Raw genomic sequence first — 15,505 nt, 5'->3', positions numbered from 1 at the left:
TGTGTTTGATGTTGTGATGATGTATTGATGTTTGATACATATGTGTGTTTGCATATGTGTGTGTGTGTGTATGTGTGTGTGTGTGTTTTCTAAACAGACTGCACAGAGGAAAATCCGAGAGATTATCCAGCAGGTGAAGCTACAGGAGCAGAAGCAACATCAAGCACCGCCACCGCCGCCACCACACCAGTCAAAGTGACCTGGAAAGGCAACGACCAGCCAGCAGCAGTCCATGAATGTACCCCCTCACTCCACAACTGGAGACCGAACAGGAGATGAGGAAGAGAGAGAGAGAGAAAGAGAGAGAGAGTGTTTGCAGCAGATGACCAAGAGTGACCGCAATGGAGAGAACCAAACCAAAGAGTCTCACAAGGAATGTGCTGGGGAGACATGAACTGGTTAGGCAGGCACGGCACTGGAAGGAGAGCGGCAAGAAAAAATGACCAGTGGTGTCTCTACTGTCTTGAGCAGGATAAACAGAGATAGTGACCGAAAATTGTATGTATATCCATGTATGTGTGTATATATATATTATTTTCTTACTGACGTGTTGTCATTATGGACTGTTGATGGTTCAGCCACACGGGGGTCGCTGAGTCTTTCTCAACGGTTTGAGAATGTAGCTCTCTCCAAGGAGAGGAAGCGTAGATTTACTTTACAGCATTAAAATAATGCATTCAAGCTCGTGTATGTAGGGAGCGTGCACATACAAATGTGAGAATTTAAAAGAGGTTTGGTGGTTTATTTTCAAGAAATGAGAATGGTGACCTGTGAAATTATGAGGACAAAGCTGTCAGTGTTTTTTTTTTTTTCATATTAGAGATTACAGAGTTGGTACGTTTTCAAAGTATTAAACATAGATTCTATAGTGTTAACCATAGTGTCATTACAAAGGATAGGCTTAACCAGAATGTTGAAGTAAGTGTTTGTACTTTCAAATTAGACCTTTGTGTGTTCCTTTGTCCAGCTGCAGTGGAAAAAAGGCTTCAAATATTTTATTCAGAGAGACTTACTCTCCTATAAAAGAAAATAAGAAATGTTTTTACATATAAAAACTTTAGAGACATCATTAACTAGTGTAATGTTTTCCTCCTGATGGCAGCACATGTGCCAACATTGGAAATCCCAGACAGCTGGCCAGGTTTGGGTACATTTCACCTTATGTAGTCTGTAGTCTGGCGTCAGGTTCCTTTCGCTGGGTCTCTCTATGTCTCACTCACTTGAAACATTAGCGAAGGCAAAATTGGCAATTCAGTACTAGGGAAATTAATTAGAGAAAAAAAATCTTATGATATTGTCTGCCCAAGACAGAAAAGTAAAGAAAAGAAACAGAAAAAAAATGAACAAGCTGACAGCCATTTTTTTGGTCGTTTCCTCCTAAATTGAGACCTCACAGCTGTTCTTGTCTTGTTAAGATGTGTTTTTTTTTTGTTGCCAGATTTATAAGCCTAGTGGCATTTCATCACAACAAGGCTGTTTTTTACGCCCTTGAATGTACAGTGTGCCACTGCCTTTAAAGAGAATAGGACATAAATGTCAAACGTGAAGGCAGAGCAACTCTTTACTGCGAGGGCGTCCGCTGTCCTCGCGCTGGTTTCTCTCTCTCTGCCGTAGAGCTACGGGGTCTACTGCATGGACCCTCTCCCTTAGTGTGCAAACGTTCTGCTGCTCCTCACCCCAAACCCCCAGCCACCCCAAAAGAAAACACTAACACACACAGCCTTCTTCATACCACTGTGAGTGTTTGTGTTTGTATATTTATATAGAAAGAGTGGTGAGATATTTATTAAAAGCTTAGATGATGCATATATAAACGTAAGCAAAAATCACAGTCGGTTTTTTTTTTTGTTTTTTTTTTTGCAGGGTTTTTTCCTCTTAATCTACTTCATAGGAGACATGGCCTGAGGTGTTTTTGTTTGTTGATACAATTATGGATGTGGTAAAAAGAGACTTGTGAAGAGGTGAATAGTACTAAAGTCACTAAAATGGGAGATAAAGCCACCTATCTTCTGCAAAAAAGGCATATTTGGATGGCTGTGTGAAATTTTTTAAAATAAATACAAAAAGTCCCGGGTAGTTTTCCAGATTACCAGGTAGTTATATATAGGTATATAAAGGAAGGTTTGGATTTATATATTTCCTATTTTTAAATATGGCCATTTTAACAGCCCAGCCTAAGCAACCAACCACCATGTTGGGGAGTGAGCAGTGCACATGCCAGCATGCTTATCTACCTTTGGCCAAACGTGAACAGCGCATGTCAGTATAGTGGCCTGTGATTGGTCAAAAAAAGTGATCTGCGTATTTTTATTGTAACACTCTACCTCAGACATCAGGGTACCTCAGTCCAATATTTTATTTTTTCCTTATTTTAGATATTTTGTATACATTTGAAAAAGCTCATGATCAATGAGCACTTTTTTTTTTTAAATAAATGATAACAGCTACAAGCAAGAAGAGAGATTGGTTGGACCGACGTACACTATTCATTCAAACAAGGAGTTTAAAAAGGATCACGTTGCAGCCTTTGAATGCCTAAAGGAGTCTAGATCGCTCACTATTCTGCCTTTTGGCTCTGTAGGAGATCCTTATGTTACTGACCAGGAAGAGTAGCTCAAAATGGTGTATGCCATCACCTGGAAGTACCTTGGGTATAACGTCTGAAAGCTGATATCAAAAATACAAGCAAACCTTGTGACTGCAATGAGATTTTGGAGATGGAAGGGGGGATTCTTGCCTCCAGAGTCATAGGGGAAGTGTAAACAATGTGCAGTTTGCCATCATCAAAATGTATTTTTAGACGTGTGAAATTGTAGTCTTCGCCGCTGGATATTCTTGATCCATCGTGTACAACCTGCCACTGTGTAAGCCGAAAAACATGAAAGTCAGATGTGGTAATTTGGTCATGTATAATTTAGGCTTTGTTTGTCATTGTATTACAGTATTCAGTTGTATCCGTCTATATCAGCCCACCCCAGGTAACTACACTGGCAGAGATTGGCTTATGGTTCCTCTTTCAGCTGAGTTTTAGTTAGGATTTAGGACAGTTATATCTAACTATTCTTTTGTTTTGCATGGTGTTAGTTCAGTTTCTCACATGAGGGTTTTCTAATGAAACACTAACTCTAAAGCAGTGGGGTTAGCCATTTTACTCTTTGGTTCACAGAAGTCTAAAAGGATAATAATAACAGTAATGATAATAATAATAAGGAAAATAATTTACAATGGTATCCTAGCATACCCATTAAGACTTAGTTATTTAGTTGTGGGTCAGTTAGAAACAGGATGTCATTTCACTTTTGTCTGGAGTGTCACCATATAGGTTCATCTGGATCAGTGGTTGTTACTTCTTGGTATCTATACTGTTGTATCATCTTAAATATGACCAGGATTGGAGGAGTTGGTGGAGGTAGAGCTTATTGTTCTTCCTTAAGCCCCCCCCCCCCCCCCCCCCAGACTTCAGGATTGCCTTGAGTTTCTGTCACATGGCTCTCACCCAATCACATTCCAGAACTACTTGGACTAGGTAGGAGGTGAGAGGAAATTTGTAACAGCTCAAAGCTCAGGGAAGACTTGGTAGTGGAGATGGACAGGGGTCTAATGGAAGATGCATGCCTTATTGGTGATGGTCAGAATTTCAGTGTGGAATTGTGGGTAAAATTACATATGTACTGCCGACCGAACCGGAAATGAGCAATAAAGAGAGTCTTTACAACTGTACCATGTCTCTTTTGCTTTATGTTGTTTAGTCAGATTATACTTAAAAAAAAATAATAATAATAATAATAAAAAGACATTCAGAAAAGTTGCCTTTGCGTGTAGGGTTCCCAGAGAGATTTGACACCAGCAGTTAATGAACATTTTATTTGATTTATTTACACATTACAAAGCCATTTCACTTTTAAAATTAAATAAGACATAAGTTCTGTGCTTGTAAAATCATTATGAGTTCAGTGTAGCAGGACGGACTTCACATCAAATAGTATATCTCAATTCAAGCATGTATTGCATGATAAAATCTACCTAAATGCCACTGTCTTTAATAATATGATAAAACAATAGTAATTATTATGGGATAATGTGAGGGATGGTTGAAGGGTACACAAATTAATTCTTTCCAACACTACACTTGGCATTTAAAGTTAGCAGAAGCGTTTGCCTTAAGCCTCTCCTAGGACACATGGGATGAGAAAGCACATTAGCTGCTTATTATCCGTGTTGCACTGTAACTGGCACACAGGATGAGATTCCCTGCTCTTGTAATTCAAAATATACAAATATTCACCATCAACTCGGTCAAAAATGCATACAATTAAATAAAATAAATAAAGCGAAAACTGTTGGAGGTGTGGGAGAAACTATGTGGGAGAATCTACAAATCCTAAGGATAAGCCAACATAGCTCAAGGACTCATACTTCTAATATGAAAAAAGACTTAGAAATCACTTGTTAAGGCACAAGTCTCTGGCTTTACTTATTTGTTTCAAACAGCTACCTGAGAAACTTTACAATTACTACATGGAGCTCAAAATATTGCAATATTGCTATTCATTCAATTTAAACGAAATAACCTCCAAACATTGGCACTATAAAATATTGCACTAATTCAACATTGCATTAATGCACAATACAAAGTACAAGCAGCAGCACGGACTTACATGTACAGTCAGTCATTTCTACAGTAAGAGACAAGAAAACCAATCAACAGAAAATAAATGAGACATCATCATGACACTGTTCCACCAACACACTAGACCACCAGGACAAATCTTTTCATTGGTGAAGACGTGCTACACTGTCTTATTGCCAATACAGTACATAACAGCTTTGTATTTCCTGACGAATAATTAAAACATCAGGGACAAGTCTTGACTTGGGGTAATGGTTTCTTTCTTGTTATTAAGTAACTCAACCAACTAAGTCACAGAGATTATTCACAATGGAATTCATAGCAAAATGTATTAAATATCTGGTGAGACGTGAACGTCTTAATGAGTCACATCATTACTGTGCTGTCAGGCTGGCGTGGAGCTAATTGAATCTACTCAGTGGTTGGGGCATAGTGTTTACAGCGCCTCAGTGCTCCACAGTGTCGCAGATGTCTGTAGCAGCTGATTTCACAACAGCTGGCAAAGGGGACAGGGTGTATGCCATGGTCCCTAACAGTTTGGAGAGGAGCACATTATCCTCAGCAATGTTTTTTATCATACTGAAGTGCGTTTAAGCTACTCTGATAGAGCTGCCCTTGCACCCATGCATATGTGTGTACGTTCACATCAAATGCCAAAGAGTGTTATTCAAACAAGTATAGCAACAGGAGTTGCATCATCAACATGTGACAAACTGCCATGTTGCTATCATTCACCAGTGCCAAATGGAAAGGTTAAATATGAAATATGAAAACTAGACATAGCTTTTGATTTTGCAATGTGGTTTGGGATTGATTATATTAATGATTAGTATTAATGAAGAATGATATTAGAAATATACAGAATCAGTATAAACTCAGAATAATAAACAGAATCAATCTGGGAGTCATTACCAAGGACCAACATCAGAAATTATTTACTAGATAGTCTATAATAATTGTATACTGGTTTCCATATTATGGCAAATAATTTAAATGGGATAGATATAATCACAAAAGACCTTACATCTCCTTGGATTTTGCCCTTAAGATTTTTCTATAAATAGCCCATTATGGAAGCCCAGTGTGTTGATGCTCACAGTCAAGACACTCAAATGCATCATTGCAGTGCAGAAGCTTTGGTTCAAATAAAACAAGTGTTCAGGCTACTATAAAGTACTTCAGATGGCCACAACACAAACATTACAAGGGACTGACTACACAGTAGCATTCAAATAGTCAGTGTAAACATAAATGTAAGGGCAGTGTGGTGTTTCTCTCGACAGGTACTGCTGCGTGTTGCTGTGATGCTATGCTACTACAGTATTTAATCTCTTAGTTCACCGCTAGTGAAAAACAATACATGTGTATCAGCTTGTCATTTAGTAGCATCAGTCACTGTAACTTTGACATTTTGAAAATGCTAGGCCCTAATTTCATTGAAGGGCATTGAGCAAAGCAGCTAGCAACAAGCTACATCTGTCACACATGAACCAAAAATACATGTATGGTGTAGTGTGTGGGTACGTGTACGTATCTACTGTTGCATTTAGAATCTCCCTCATTGTATTAAATTAGCTAAATGATCTTTTCAAGATATTAAATTATTAAATAATCACACTTAACAGCAGGCATAATCACAAAGCTGCTCATTTCTTTGGTGACTCGTGTGTGTGTGTGTGTGTGTGTGTGTGTGTGTGTGCGTGTGTGCGTGCGTGCGTGCGTGCGCGCGTGTGCGTGTTTATGTGTGTGTGCAAAGGCGTATGTAAGTTTGTGTGTGTCTGTGCGTGTATGTGCTGGTGCACATTTGAGCATTAAGGCTTCATAGCTTACATACATTTGTCCAGCATAGCTGGCAGGCAGTGTTTTAAGACTTGCTAAGATTGTCCCTCCCTCCACATCCTCCAATGGACCATTACTTCCCTTGAGGGGGTGAGTGGAGATCTGGGGGGGCCATAGTGGATTGCAGTGCAGTGCAGGGGCAGCAGTCTGAATCACTCATATAAACATTAAAAACAGGGGGGACACCAGAGGTGCGTTCAATTTCCTTGAAAGAACGTTCACGGCAAACATGTTTTTATGAACAGATACATTTGAACGATTTTGTGTAAACATTCCATCTCAGTGGTAACTCTCTGTCCAACTCCCAACATGTTTGCGGAGAACTACCTCCTCAAATTGTTTGCGAGTGTTCGCAAACGTTCGCGAAAAACTAAAGCCAAACAGAAAATTGTTTGCAAACGTTTTTGAACGTATGCCTATGTTTGCAAATTTGAATGCACCTCAGCACTTCCTGTTAATCCCCTAGGCCCCCCCTCACCACCCAGTTTTATTATTAATAGTTGCTAATGAAGTGTAAAAAATGTTGATAATATATCAAATTAAATGATCGGTCACACTTTACTTGGATAGTTTGACCACAGACTAACAGACTATCTACAGTCTTCAACACACTATGTCCACTTTCCTCAGCTCTTCCAGGCCTGATCCCTTACAACTTCACCTGCGTCCGCACGGGCAGGATTGCCTTTGGTTATAAGGTGATGTTCAATAATTGTTCAACAACATTACATACTACACTTGAATCTTAACAGATGATCTGTTAAGTCTCTGTGGACGGACTATCAGAGTAAAGTGTAAATGAGTAAATGATCAATATCACATCACTTTGTTATCAAATAAAGCAATATCATATTGAGTTGTAACTAATTCGTTATGCTGTAGTCTGCCGTATCCTCACAACCTTCAGGTGTCTCCACCCTGGTGGTCATCTGGTCTTGCGGTCGTTGGTGGCAGGGCTGGCGGCATGGTGTCCATTGGGCTCAAGGCCGTCCAGTTTGAGGTGTGACTTGCTGTAGTGGCGGATGAGCACGCCGGGGAGCAGGGCCACGCAGGCGATGACCAGCAGCTGCAGCAGTGTCCCCCAGGAGAAGATGTCGTCCAGAGAGCTGATCTTGGACAAGATGGAGCCCGTGCGGACGCAGATGAAGTTGTAAGGGATCAGGCCTGGAAGAGGTGAGGAAAGTGGACATAGTGTGTTGAAGACTGTGAATCATATGCTGTAGACACTGAAATATCATAGAATGGGATGACACAGTTTAAATAACTGAAGTGCCAGTAACAGTCAGCTACAAAACTTTATAGCAAACCCATACAGTAGATATTGTGTATCATAAATGGAAGAACTGTAGAAAAAGTACATTGTACATACAAAAAGTACACTGCTCACTTTTATATTGTTTTTGCTGGGCCTTGCATAAATATTATACACTTTACACTAGTCACTGGTACAGTACTCCTAACAATACCCATACCTGCATCAAATATCTACACCTAAACATTTCTGTACACAGTTACCTTGGTGCCAACCAGTGTGAGTGTCTCCCTCATGCTATCTCTTTTTGAGTATTTCTGGCATGACATAGTTTTATAGACAGCTTTATGATGATGCCACTTCAAGACGCTCACCGATGAAGACGGAGAAGAAGAAAATAGGGATGGGGATGTTGAGAATTGGGGAGGTGATGTTTAGGAACCAGTTGGGAGTCATAGGGAAGAATCTCAGGAAAAGCAGGAAGAAGAAAAGACTACTTTTGTTCTCTTCACACTGGGGGAGAGAGAGAGACAGAGAGAGAGTGAGAGAGAAAGAGAGAGAAGCAAAATAACAAAAGGGAAGAAAGGAAGGAAGGTTTGTTGTAAATGTCTGTAGTGTCTAGCAGGAATTTTTAAGAACACTCAGGCTATATCTAAATTAAGAGGTCCTGCCTAGTGGCACAAATCTGGACACACATACACACACACTTTACACATTTTCTATTTTAAGCAGTTTGGATAACAGTACTGTGTTAATGGCGGGAATCCCCTTCTATATTAAATCCCCTCACCCTCTCAGGCCTATTAGACAAACTGGGAATTTCTGGGAAAGCTCTTGACTGGTTTGAATCTTACCTTAAAGGGCATTTTTTCAGCGTGTCTTGGCAGGGACAGGTATCAAAGTCTCATGACCTCACCACAGGTGTGCCTCAGGGATCAGTATTAGGGCCCTTGCTTTTCTCTATTTACACCACTTCTTTAGGTGAGACCATTCACTCCCATGGATTTGACTATCACTGCTATGTGGACGACACTCAACTTTACCTATCTTTTCCACCTGATGACTCATCGTATTTCCCAGTCGGATTTTTGCATGCCTTAAGGATATTTCAATCTGGATGAAAGATCGGCACCTTCAGCTTAAACTCTCAAACACTTTTGGTGTTTCCAGCTAAAACAGCTATTCCTCAACAGATTAAAATACAGCTAGACTCATCTTCACTGACTCCAACTATCGGCACGTAACTTGGGCGTCGTAATTGATGACCAACTTAACTTCACTGAGCATGTAGCCTCAATTGCAAAATCATGTCGGTTTATCCTTCACAACATTACAAAAATCAGACCTTATCTGACACAAGATTCCACACAACTTCTTGTACAGGCCATGGTTATCTCCAAGCTGGTCTACTGTAATTCACTGTTAGCTGGCCTACCTGCTTAATAGTAAGATCTTTACTATTGATTCAGAATGCTGCAGCACGCCTGGTCTTCAATCAGCCAAAGAGGACACATGTAACTTCTCTCCTAGTTACTCTCCACTGGCTCCCTATAGTGGCCAGAATTAAATTGAAATCTCTCACTTTGGCCATAGGACATTGACTGATTCTGCTCCCTGCTATCTTAATTCAATGATCAAGATGTACATCCCCAACAGCCCAATGCGGTCTTCTGATGAGCGTCTGTTGTGTTGACCAGTCATGAACGCTAGGTCAAATTCAAGACTCTTTTCCTCAGTGGTTCCATGTTGGTGGAATGAGTTGCCCAGTGCTCTCCGTTCCTGTGACTTTCAAGAGGGTCACAGGAACGGAGTGTCTTTCAAGAGGGGTCTAAAGGCATTTCTGTTCAACATGCACTTGGTTTATTAAGCATTTCTTATGCATTATGGTTTGTATATTAGGCTATAGTATTTGTTTATTTTCATTAGGCTATTGATTGAATTGACATTGTTGTTTATTATTGCTATTCTCCTTAATGTAGTCTTACCAACTTTTAAATTGTTTACTGTTAAATTTAACTTTGTATTGTTGCTATTTGTATGTCACTTTGGACAAAGCATCTGCCAAATCCCATAACCATAACCATGTACAAGTTTAGAGGTCCTTCTTTCATGCTACCTATTAGCCAGTTATTTTGTCAGTATGTTAGCCTAGAGAGGCTTCTGTTAGCCTGTTTATTAGCCAATTAGCTTGTCAGTCTGTTAGCCTGTAGGCACTTAGCTTCATCACCTTCCTCTGCAGCATGGCAACCTTGTCTGGGAAGAGACGGACAACATGCTGCTTGCCAAAGGTACTGGAGAGAAGGTAGCAGAAGGTGGAACCCAGGGTGGTCATGGTGCAGGCGATTAGGAGGCCAGTCCATGTCCCAAACAGTGCCCCCGCTAGCATATTCTGTAAAAAAAAAGAAAAAGAATGCATAGATTTGTTGGAAACTGTACATTATGCATCAATACATGTATGTTGGAGTGTGTGGTCAGCTGGAAGATTTTCTCACCAGGAAGGACGATCCAGGTATAGCGAAGGACTGCTTGTACAGGTAGGCACTGCAGAAAAGCACGTACACATACACCTTGTGCTTTGCTTTGTAGAACTTCAGCAGGTTCGCCAGTGCCCTGAGCTCCTCCAGGTCTGAAGGGAAGTGGATCCTGGACACAGGCCAACAAACAGGTAAGTGTGAATGCAGAGGATGAAAGGAAGCTGATTGATTGACATTTACATTTATCAGACACTTTTATCCAAAGCGACTTACTTGTCTATTATATTACAAGGGACATTGTCCCCAGACTCAAAAGTTAAGTGCCTTGCCCAAGGGTGGAAGCCGGGAATTGAACCCACAACAGATCAGGCTACTGCATGCTAGCCCAGATCCTTAGCCACTATGCTACCATCGCCCCAAGGTACAGGTTAGTATGAATGCAGAGAATGAAAAGAAGCTTATTGATTAGTGGGTGATGAAAGAGGAAAACCACCTGAACGTATAAAACATTAAGAAGCTCTCTCACAATTTCTTATGGACAAGCATTGATAGAGACTGTCTTTTCTAATGCCTGCATATGTCTAGAAGAGTCGAGCAAGCTTTTCATAACTCTGTCTTGGCTGCATAACTGGCAAATGTGAGGTGACGTGTTGTCTGCATGTTGAGGTCTCTGTAAGGTTAGGTTCAGCCTGAATACACAGATGTGCACTGAGGGAGAGTGGGTGAGTGAGTAAGACGTCGCTAAGTGAGTAAGTATGTGAGTGAGTGAGTGAGTAAGTGAATAAGAGAGACATAGGGAGTGAGAGAGCCAGAGAGAGAGAGAGAGAGAAAGAACTGAAATGGGATAGGCGCTGTGGATAGAAATAGGCTCACTAGTCTGGTGAGGCAGCAGGAGTGGCAGAGCTGCAGTGACACAATCACTTTGAAACTTAAGCTGGCCATCTTTTTTAAATGCCACAAGATGACCAGGGCAAGCAGGGTGGACTTGTTTACATTACTGTAAGTGACATATGATTTTGTTATAGTTTTGACAGGATTCAAAGCAATATAAGAGAAACTTTACCTACTGTACATGCAATACACATACAATGTTAACAGTATTAACACACATCATGCTGATAACAAAAAATAAAATCACATCTATCAAAACCAGCAATGAAATTTAAAGTCATTCTTTAGTGGTTGTTGATGTTATCTATTTATCACTTCACATTTCATTCATGTCTATATTTATTATTTCATCATTACAATTAAAAATAATCTGCTCTTCAGACACTGTTTAAGAATAATGCTAATAATAAAGAATAGTGCTAATGATTATGGGTTAGTGCTGACCCTAAGCTATTAAGGTCAGAGTGTAATCAGATCTTCGGGTAGGGGACTTTCATGCTATACTCCCCAGGAATTATGCGTCGTGGTGCTTTCCTATAGGTTAATTAGGATCGTCCGGGCACTTTCATTGGTAACTTGAGCCGTCCACTGTAATGTCATTGGTCAGCGGTAGCTGGAGGCATGCGAGCACAGCGTGATCCCTATGAGTAATCCGGCGTCCAGGGTTTAATTTCGCTTATGCACCATCCACGAGGAACGCGCCGCAAACCCAACACCCTCCTGGCTCTTCCAAGACTAGAGGTGTAGCGGCTAAGACTGGTGCCCATGGGAATCGAGGACTCATGACCGATGGGAACCCTGCGTAAGGGCCTTTGGCTACTGTTCCTGAGTATACCCACCCGCCGCCACACCACGTTGGACAACAGCTGGTTATGACATAGGCAACAGTGTCATCAGAGACACTTGAGTCGCCCTGGAGCTTTTTAAAGATATGGCCACATATGCGTTCACCAATCTCAGGAACACACAGATTACTGTATTCAGGGACTTCCCACAGCAATGTTAGGCTGACGTGTCTCTCAGTGAGACGAGAGCGCCTCTCCACTCAGTTTAAGAGGCACTGAAAGGTGTAGAGTAATATAATGCTTAGGCTAAAAAAAAAAAGTGTTCAGCAATTAGTTGACAAGTGTAGATATTGACATTTAAAAAAAAAACATTCCGTTGATTGATTAACCACTAAAAACTCATCTCTGTTCCTCAAAATTACAAATTTAGAAGTTTAAATTAAAAAAATTAATAAATCTATTAATGACTGTACAACTCTAAGCCTATGACAACACTGCCTCTGACAACACTGTCTTACTCTCAACAGGCTAGATTCCTTATGTTTGTGACACAGGAAACCCAAACTGTCAGATACTGCCTTTTTGAGACTTCCATCAGATCACTGCAATCCCAATACTCAGCTGTGACCACGACTGCTTATTTTGCTGATGTGTGTCATAAAACAAATCTGGACATGTTAACAAGGTTAACAAACTGACTTTCACAAGAAGGGGTCTTTAATAGCTCCTTGGGCATTCATCTCTATTTACAACTCTTTTGTCTGACAGGACTGGCTCCCTACTGGATAGGTAAGTGTAGTACAAATACAATCCTTATATATGCTTAAAGGTGCAGTCACGCTATTTTAAGTCCATATCATTTTTTGCCACATACAGCAAGCAGCCCAGGCTCAGTTGGGTGTGTATGTATTCATAGGCCTATGGACCCTTTCAACTGCAGAAACAAACATGTGCGTTCCTAAGGCGTTTCCAGAGGAACAGAAAACAACATTGAGTTACAGTACTGGTAATTTGGGGACAAACAAAAAGAATACGTAAAGTCGACTTCTTGTAGAACATTGCGCTATACAGTCTGATTCATTTTCATTTCAAAGTATCTGGTACCGGACATTTCAACCGTATGTCCGATTCAAACACTGAGAATTAGTGTATGGTTTTGCAGATTTGGTGTGGGGTTATGGTGTTTGAAAGACATGTTTAGAAAATTGTGTGACAAGCAAAGATTTAGTTTGTAAGCAGTTGTCCTTGGTTAAATAATGTATGTCGTTTTGGACAAATGCATCTGCTAATAATCTAATTAAATATAAACATAAACATAAATAAATTGCAGGGAAAAAAATTACCCATGCCCCAAATTTCCCCAGACATAGCACTATAAATGGCTTTTCCTGCATTGTTTATGGTTTACTGTCCACTATAAGTAAAGTTATGAGAGCAGTTTATTCCACTTAGGGAATAACAGGACTGTTTATTAATTTATAACGTACACTATTATTTATTCATCCTTTCTTTTTTTCAGAAATACAAAAGGTCTGTCTCCCTAAATAACCGAGTGACTGCAAGTACATCTAATGCTTCTCCACTCCTCTCTTTCCCTCTTTCTCCCTCTGCCTTTCCCTCTCTCTTTCCTTCTCTCTTTCCCTCTCTCTTTCCCTCTCCCTTTCCCTCTCTCTTTCCCTCTCTCTTTCCCTCTCTCTTTCCCTCTCTCTTTCCTTCTCTCTTTCCCTCTCTCTTTCCACTTGCATTTCCACAAAACCGCATCCGACTCTTCAGCACATTCAGACTGCTCTTCCATAGCCCTGAGGGAACAGAGGAGGAAGTCCTGAAGGACAAGTCACCAGCCTCGTGACCCCTGATGGTACGCTCCTTTTGCACAGTATCTGGGCTTCTTCCTGAGTGTCTGCACACGGGGCTAGCAGGTGGAGACCCAAGGGTGGGGTGCATTGGGGAACGTGGGGGAAATTCTGCATGGGTCACGTTACTCCTTGAGACTGCAGTGCATCTCGGAAGACTGTCGTGTAGCACACAGTGACGTTAGTTGGCGTGGTTAAATGATAAAGTTCAGTGCGAGCATCAAGCCGCCTTTTACAACAGGTGCAGGACTGACAGATTTAAGATGGTCTGCTGGCTGGTGAAGTCATTTTTACATTTTTAGTTTCACTCATAGGTGTGAATGAGTAAGGATAAAGTGATTAGAAAAAGTCAACAGAGTGGTAATTATAACAGCATTAAAATCTGAAGATGGAACCAAAGGCATCACTTTGATTAGTCTCAGAGCTGTTATACTGTTATACAGGTTATCCAGTGCAGGGCCGGTATGCCAACCGGTTAACATCTATGTAACTTCCACATCCCTCCCAGGGAATCCAACTCCCACATTCCCCTGCAGTTATCAGGCCTGTGAGTCCTTGCCGTCAAAACAATGCATCGTGGCACACAACCTTCACCCCTGGTCCACCGTAACAACCAGCACCAGTCTGTGTTCAAGTTCAGGGCACAACACTCTTGAGAGAAAAGGCATAAACATGCATTCACTGTAATAAGTGGCCTATAGCATGATAATATAATAATAATATGATTATCATATGGAGACCTATCACCACAGGTAATTAATAGTTTTAATTACGACAACAGACAACAGTTTGTTTAAGTAGATTGGGTAAGAGTGAGTCTTGCAGGTGTGTTCTACTCATAGAACATAGAACAGGCCTATAATAGGCTAATATGACTTTACCTTTCTGCTACACACTGGAAGATATAATCAATGCGTGCATATTACAGACATCTGCATGTTTATGGATACAACGTATTACACGTATCTATTATTTCTTCATTAGGGTGCAAAGGTCCTATAAAGGCACTTAACAGCCACTACATGGGAAAGAACAACTAGGGTAGGCTATTTGAATTAGAGACTGGAGCTGCAGCTATACAGATATACTACTCACTGCAAAATGGTCAAGGTAGTCAGCTGTGATCTGAGGTGACACTCATACTTCAGTGGGTTAGTTCGTCTATTAGCGCATGCCGTTTATAAAGAGCTTTTTTTATTATTATTAATTTTGTCTCACTGATACCTGTCTTCTTCCATTTCCAACTCCCCAACTTCATTAGCGATTGGCGCTCCACTTTCATCAAGGCGAGCATGTCGCGGACCCGGCGGTAAGAAAACAGTCAAGAGGTAGAGGTAAAAAGTTGCGGCGCCGACCAACGCGATTAAACCCAAAATGGAGCGCATGTTCCCGGCCAAACCCGGAGTGCAAAACGCGTGTCCTAGATTAAGACCACAGTGTTATGAAGAGTCCGACGATCCCCTCGCTTATATAGAGTCAAGATATTATGACAGGCAGCTTCGTCAAAAACTTAAGAAGACGTGGAAGTACTGTATGCGACAATGCAAACCCGAGGAACACTTCGTGGGGCAGGACCCATGGAGGATCACATGGGGGTCTTCAAAACCCGACTATGATCAGCTGTCAACCTCCATGACTCAGACTGCTTGGAGTAGAAATAGAAAGGGCGGAAAACTTCTAATCCAAGCGAATTGTCAACATTTTTTTCCCCTCAAAGAAATTACTCCCAGATTTCAGGAGAGTTAGCCTATGCAAATTAAATAAACAATAAAAAATAGAAT

The 15,505-nt window shown here is 40.9% G+C and overlaps 2 protein-coding genes across 6 annotated transcripts in view; one reads left to right on the top strand and one right to left on the bottom strand.

The window, feature by feature from the left end:
* LOC121698293 (insulin-like growth factor 2 mRNA-binding protein 2) overlaps window positions 1-3,720 on the top strand; it is a 49,913-nt gene extending 46,193 nt beyond the window's left edge. For all 5 annotated transcript variants that reach the window (XM_042080279.1, XM_042080277.1, XM_042080276.1 and 2 more), the window contains one exon: window positions 98-3,720. In XM_042080279.1, the coding sequence (XP_041936213.1) occupies window positions 98-199 (102 nt within the window). In that variant the 3' untranslated portion in view covers window positions 200-3,720. The remainder of the gene's footprint in view (window positions 1-97) is intronic.
* Window positions 3,721-3,849: 129 nt separating this feature from the next.
* tmem41ab (transmembrane protein 41ab) lies at window positions 3,850-15,297 on the bottom strand. Its single transcript, XM_042080303.1, has 5 exons — window positions 14,949-15,297; window positions 10,214-10,364; window positions 9,949-10,110; window positions 8,096-8,234; window positions 3,850-7,633 (listed from the first exon to the last, which is right to left on the bottom strand). Exons 1-5 carry the CDS (start codon window positions 15,107-15,109, stop codon window positions 7,395-7,397), a joined length of 852 nt encoding a protein of 283 aa, XP_041936237.1. The 5' UTR covers window positions 15,110-15,297; the 3' UTR covers window positions 3,850-7,394.
* Between the last annotated feature and the right edge of the window lie 208 nt (window positions 15,298-15,505).

This window comes from Alosa sapidissima, chromosome 23 (genome assembly GCF_018492685.1).
Source record: "Alosa sapidissima isolate fAloSap1 chromosome 23, fAloSap1.pri, whole genome shotgun sequence".
NCBI lineage: Eukaryota > Metazoa > Chordata > Actinopteri > Clupeiformes > Clupeidae > Alosa > Alosa sapidissima.
Note: the sequence above shows the minus strand (reverse complement) of the source record. Positions and strands in the feature narration are given on the sequence as shown.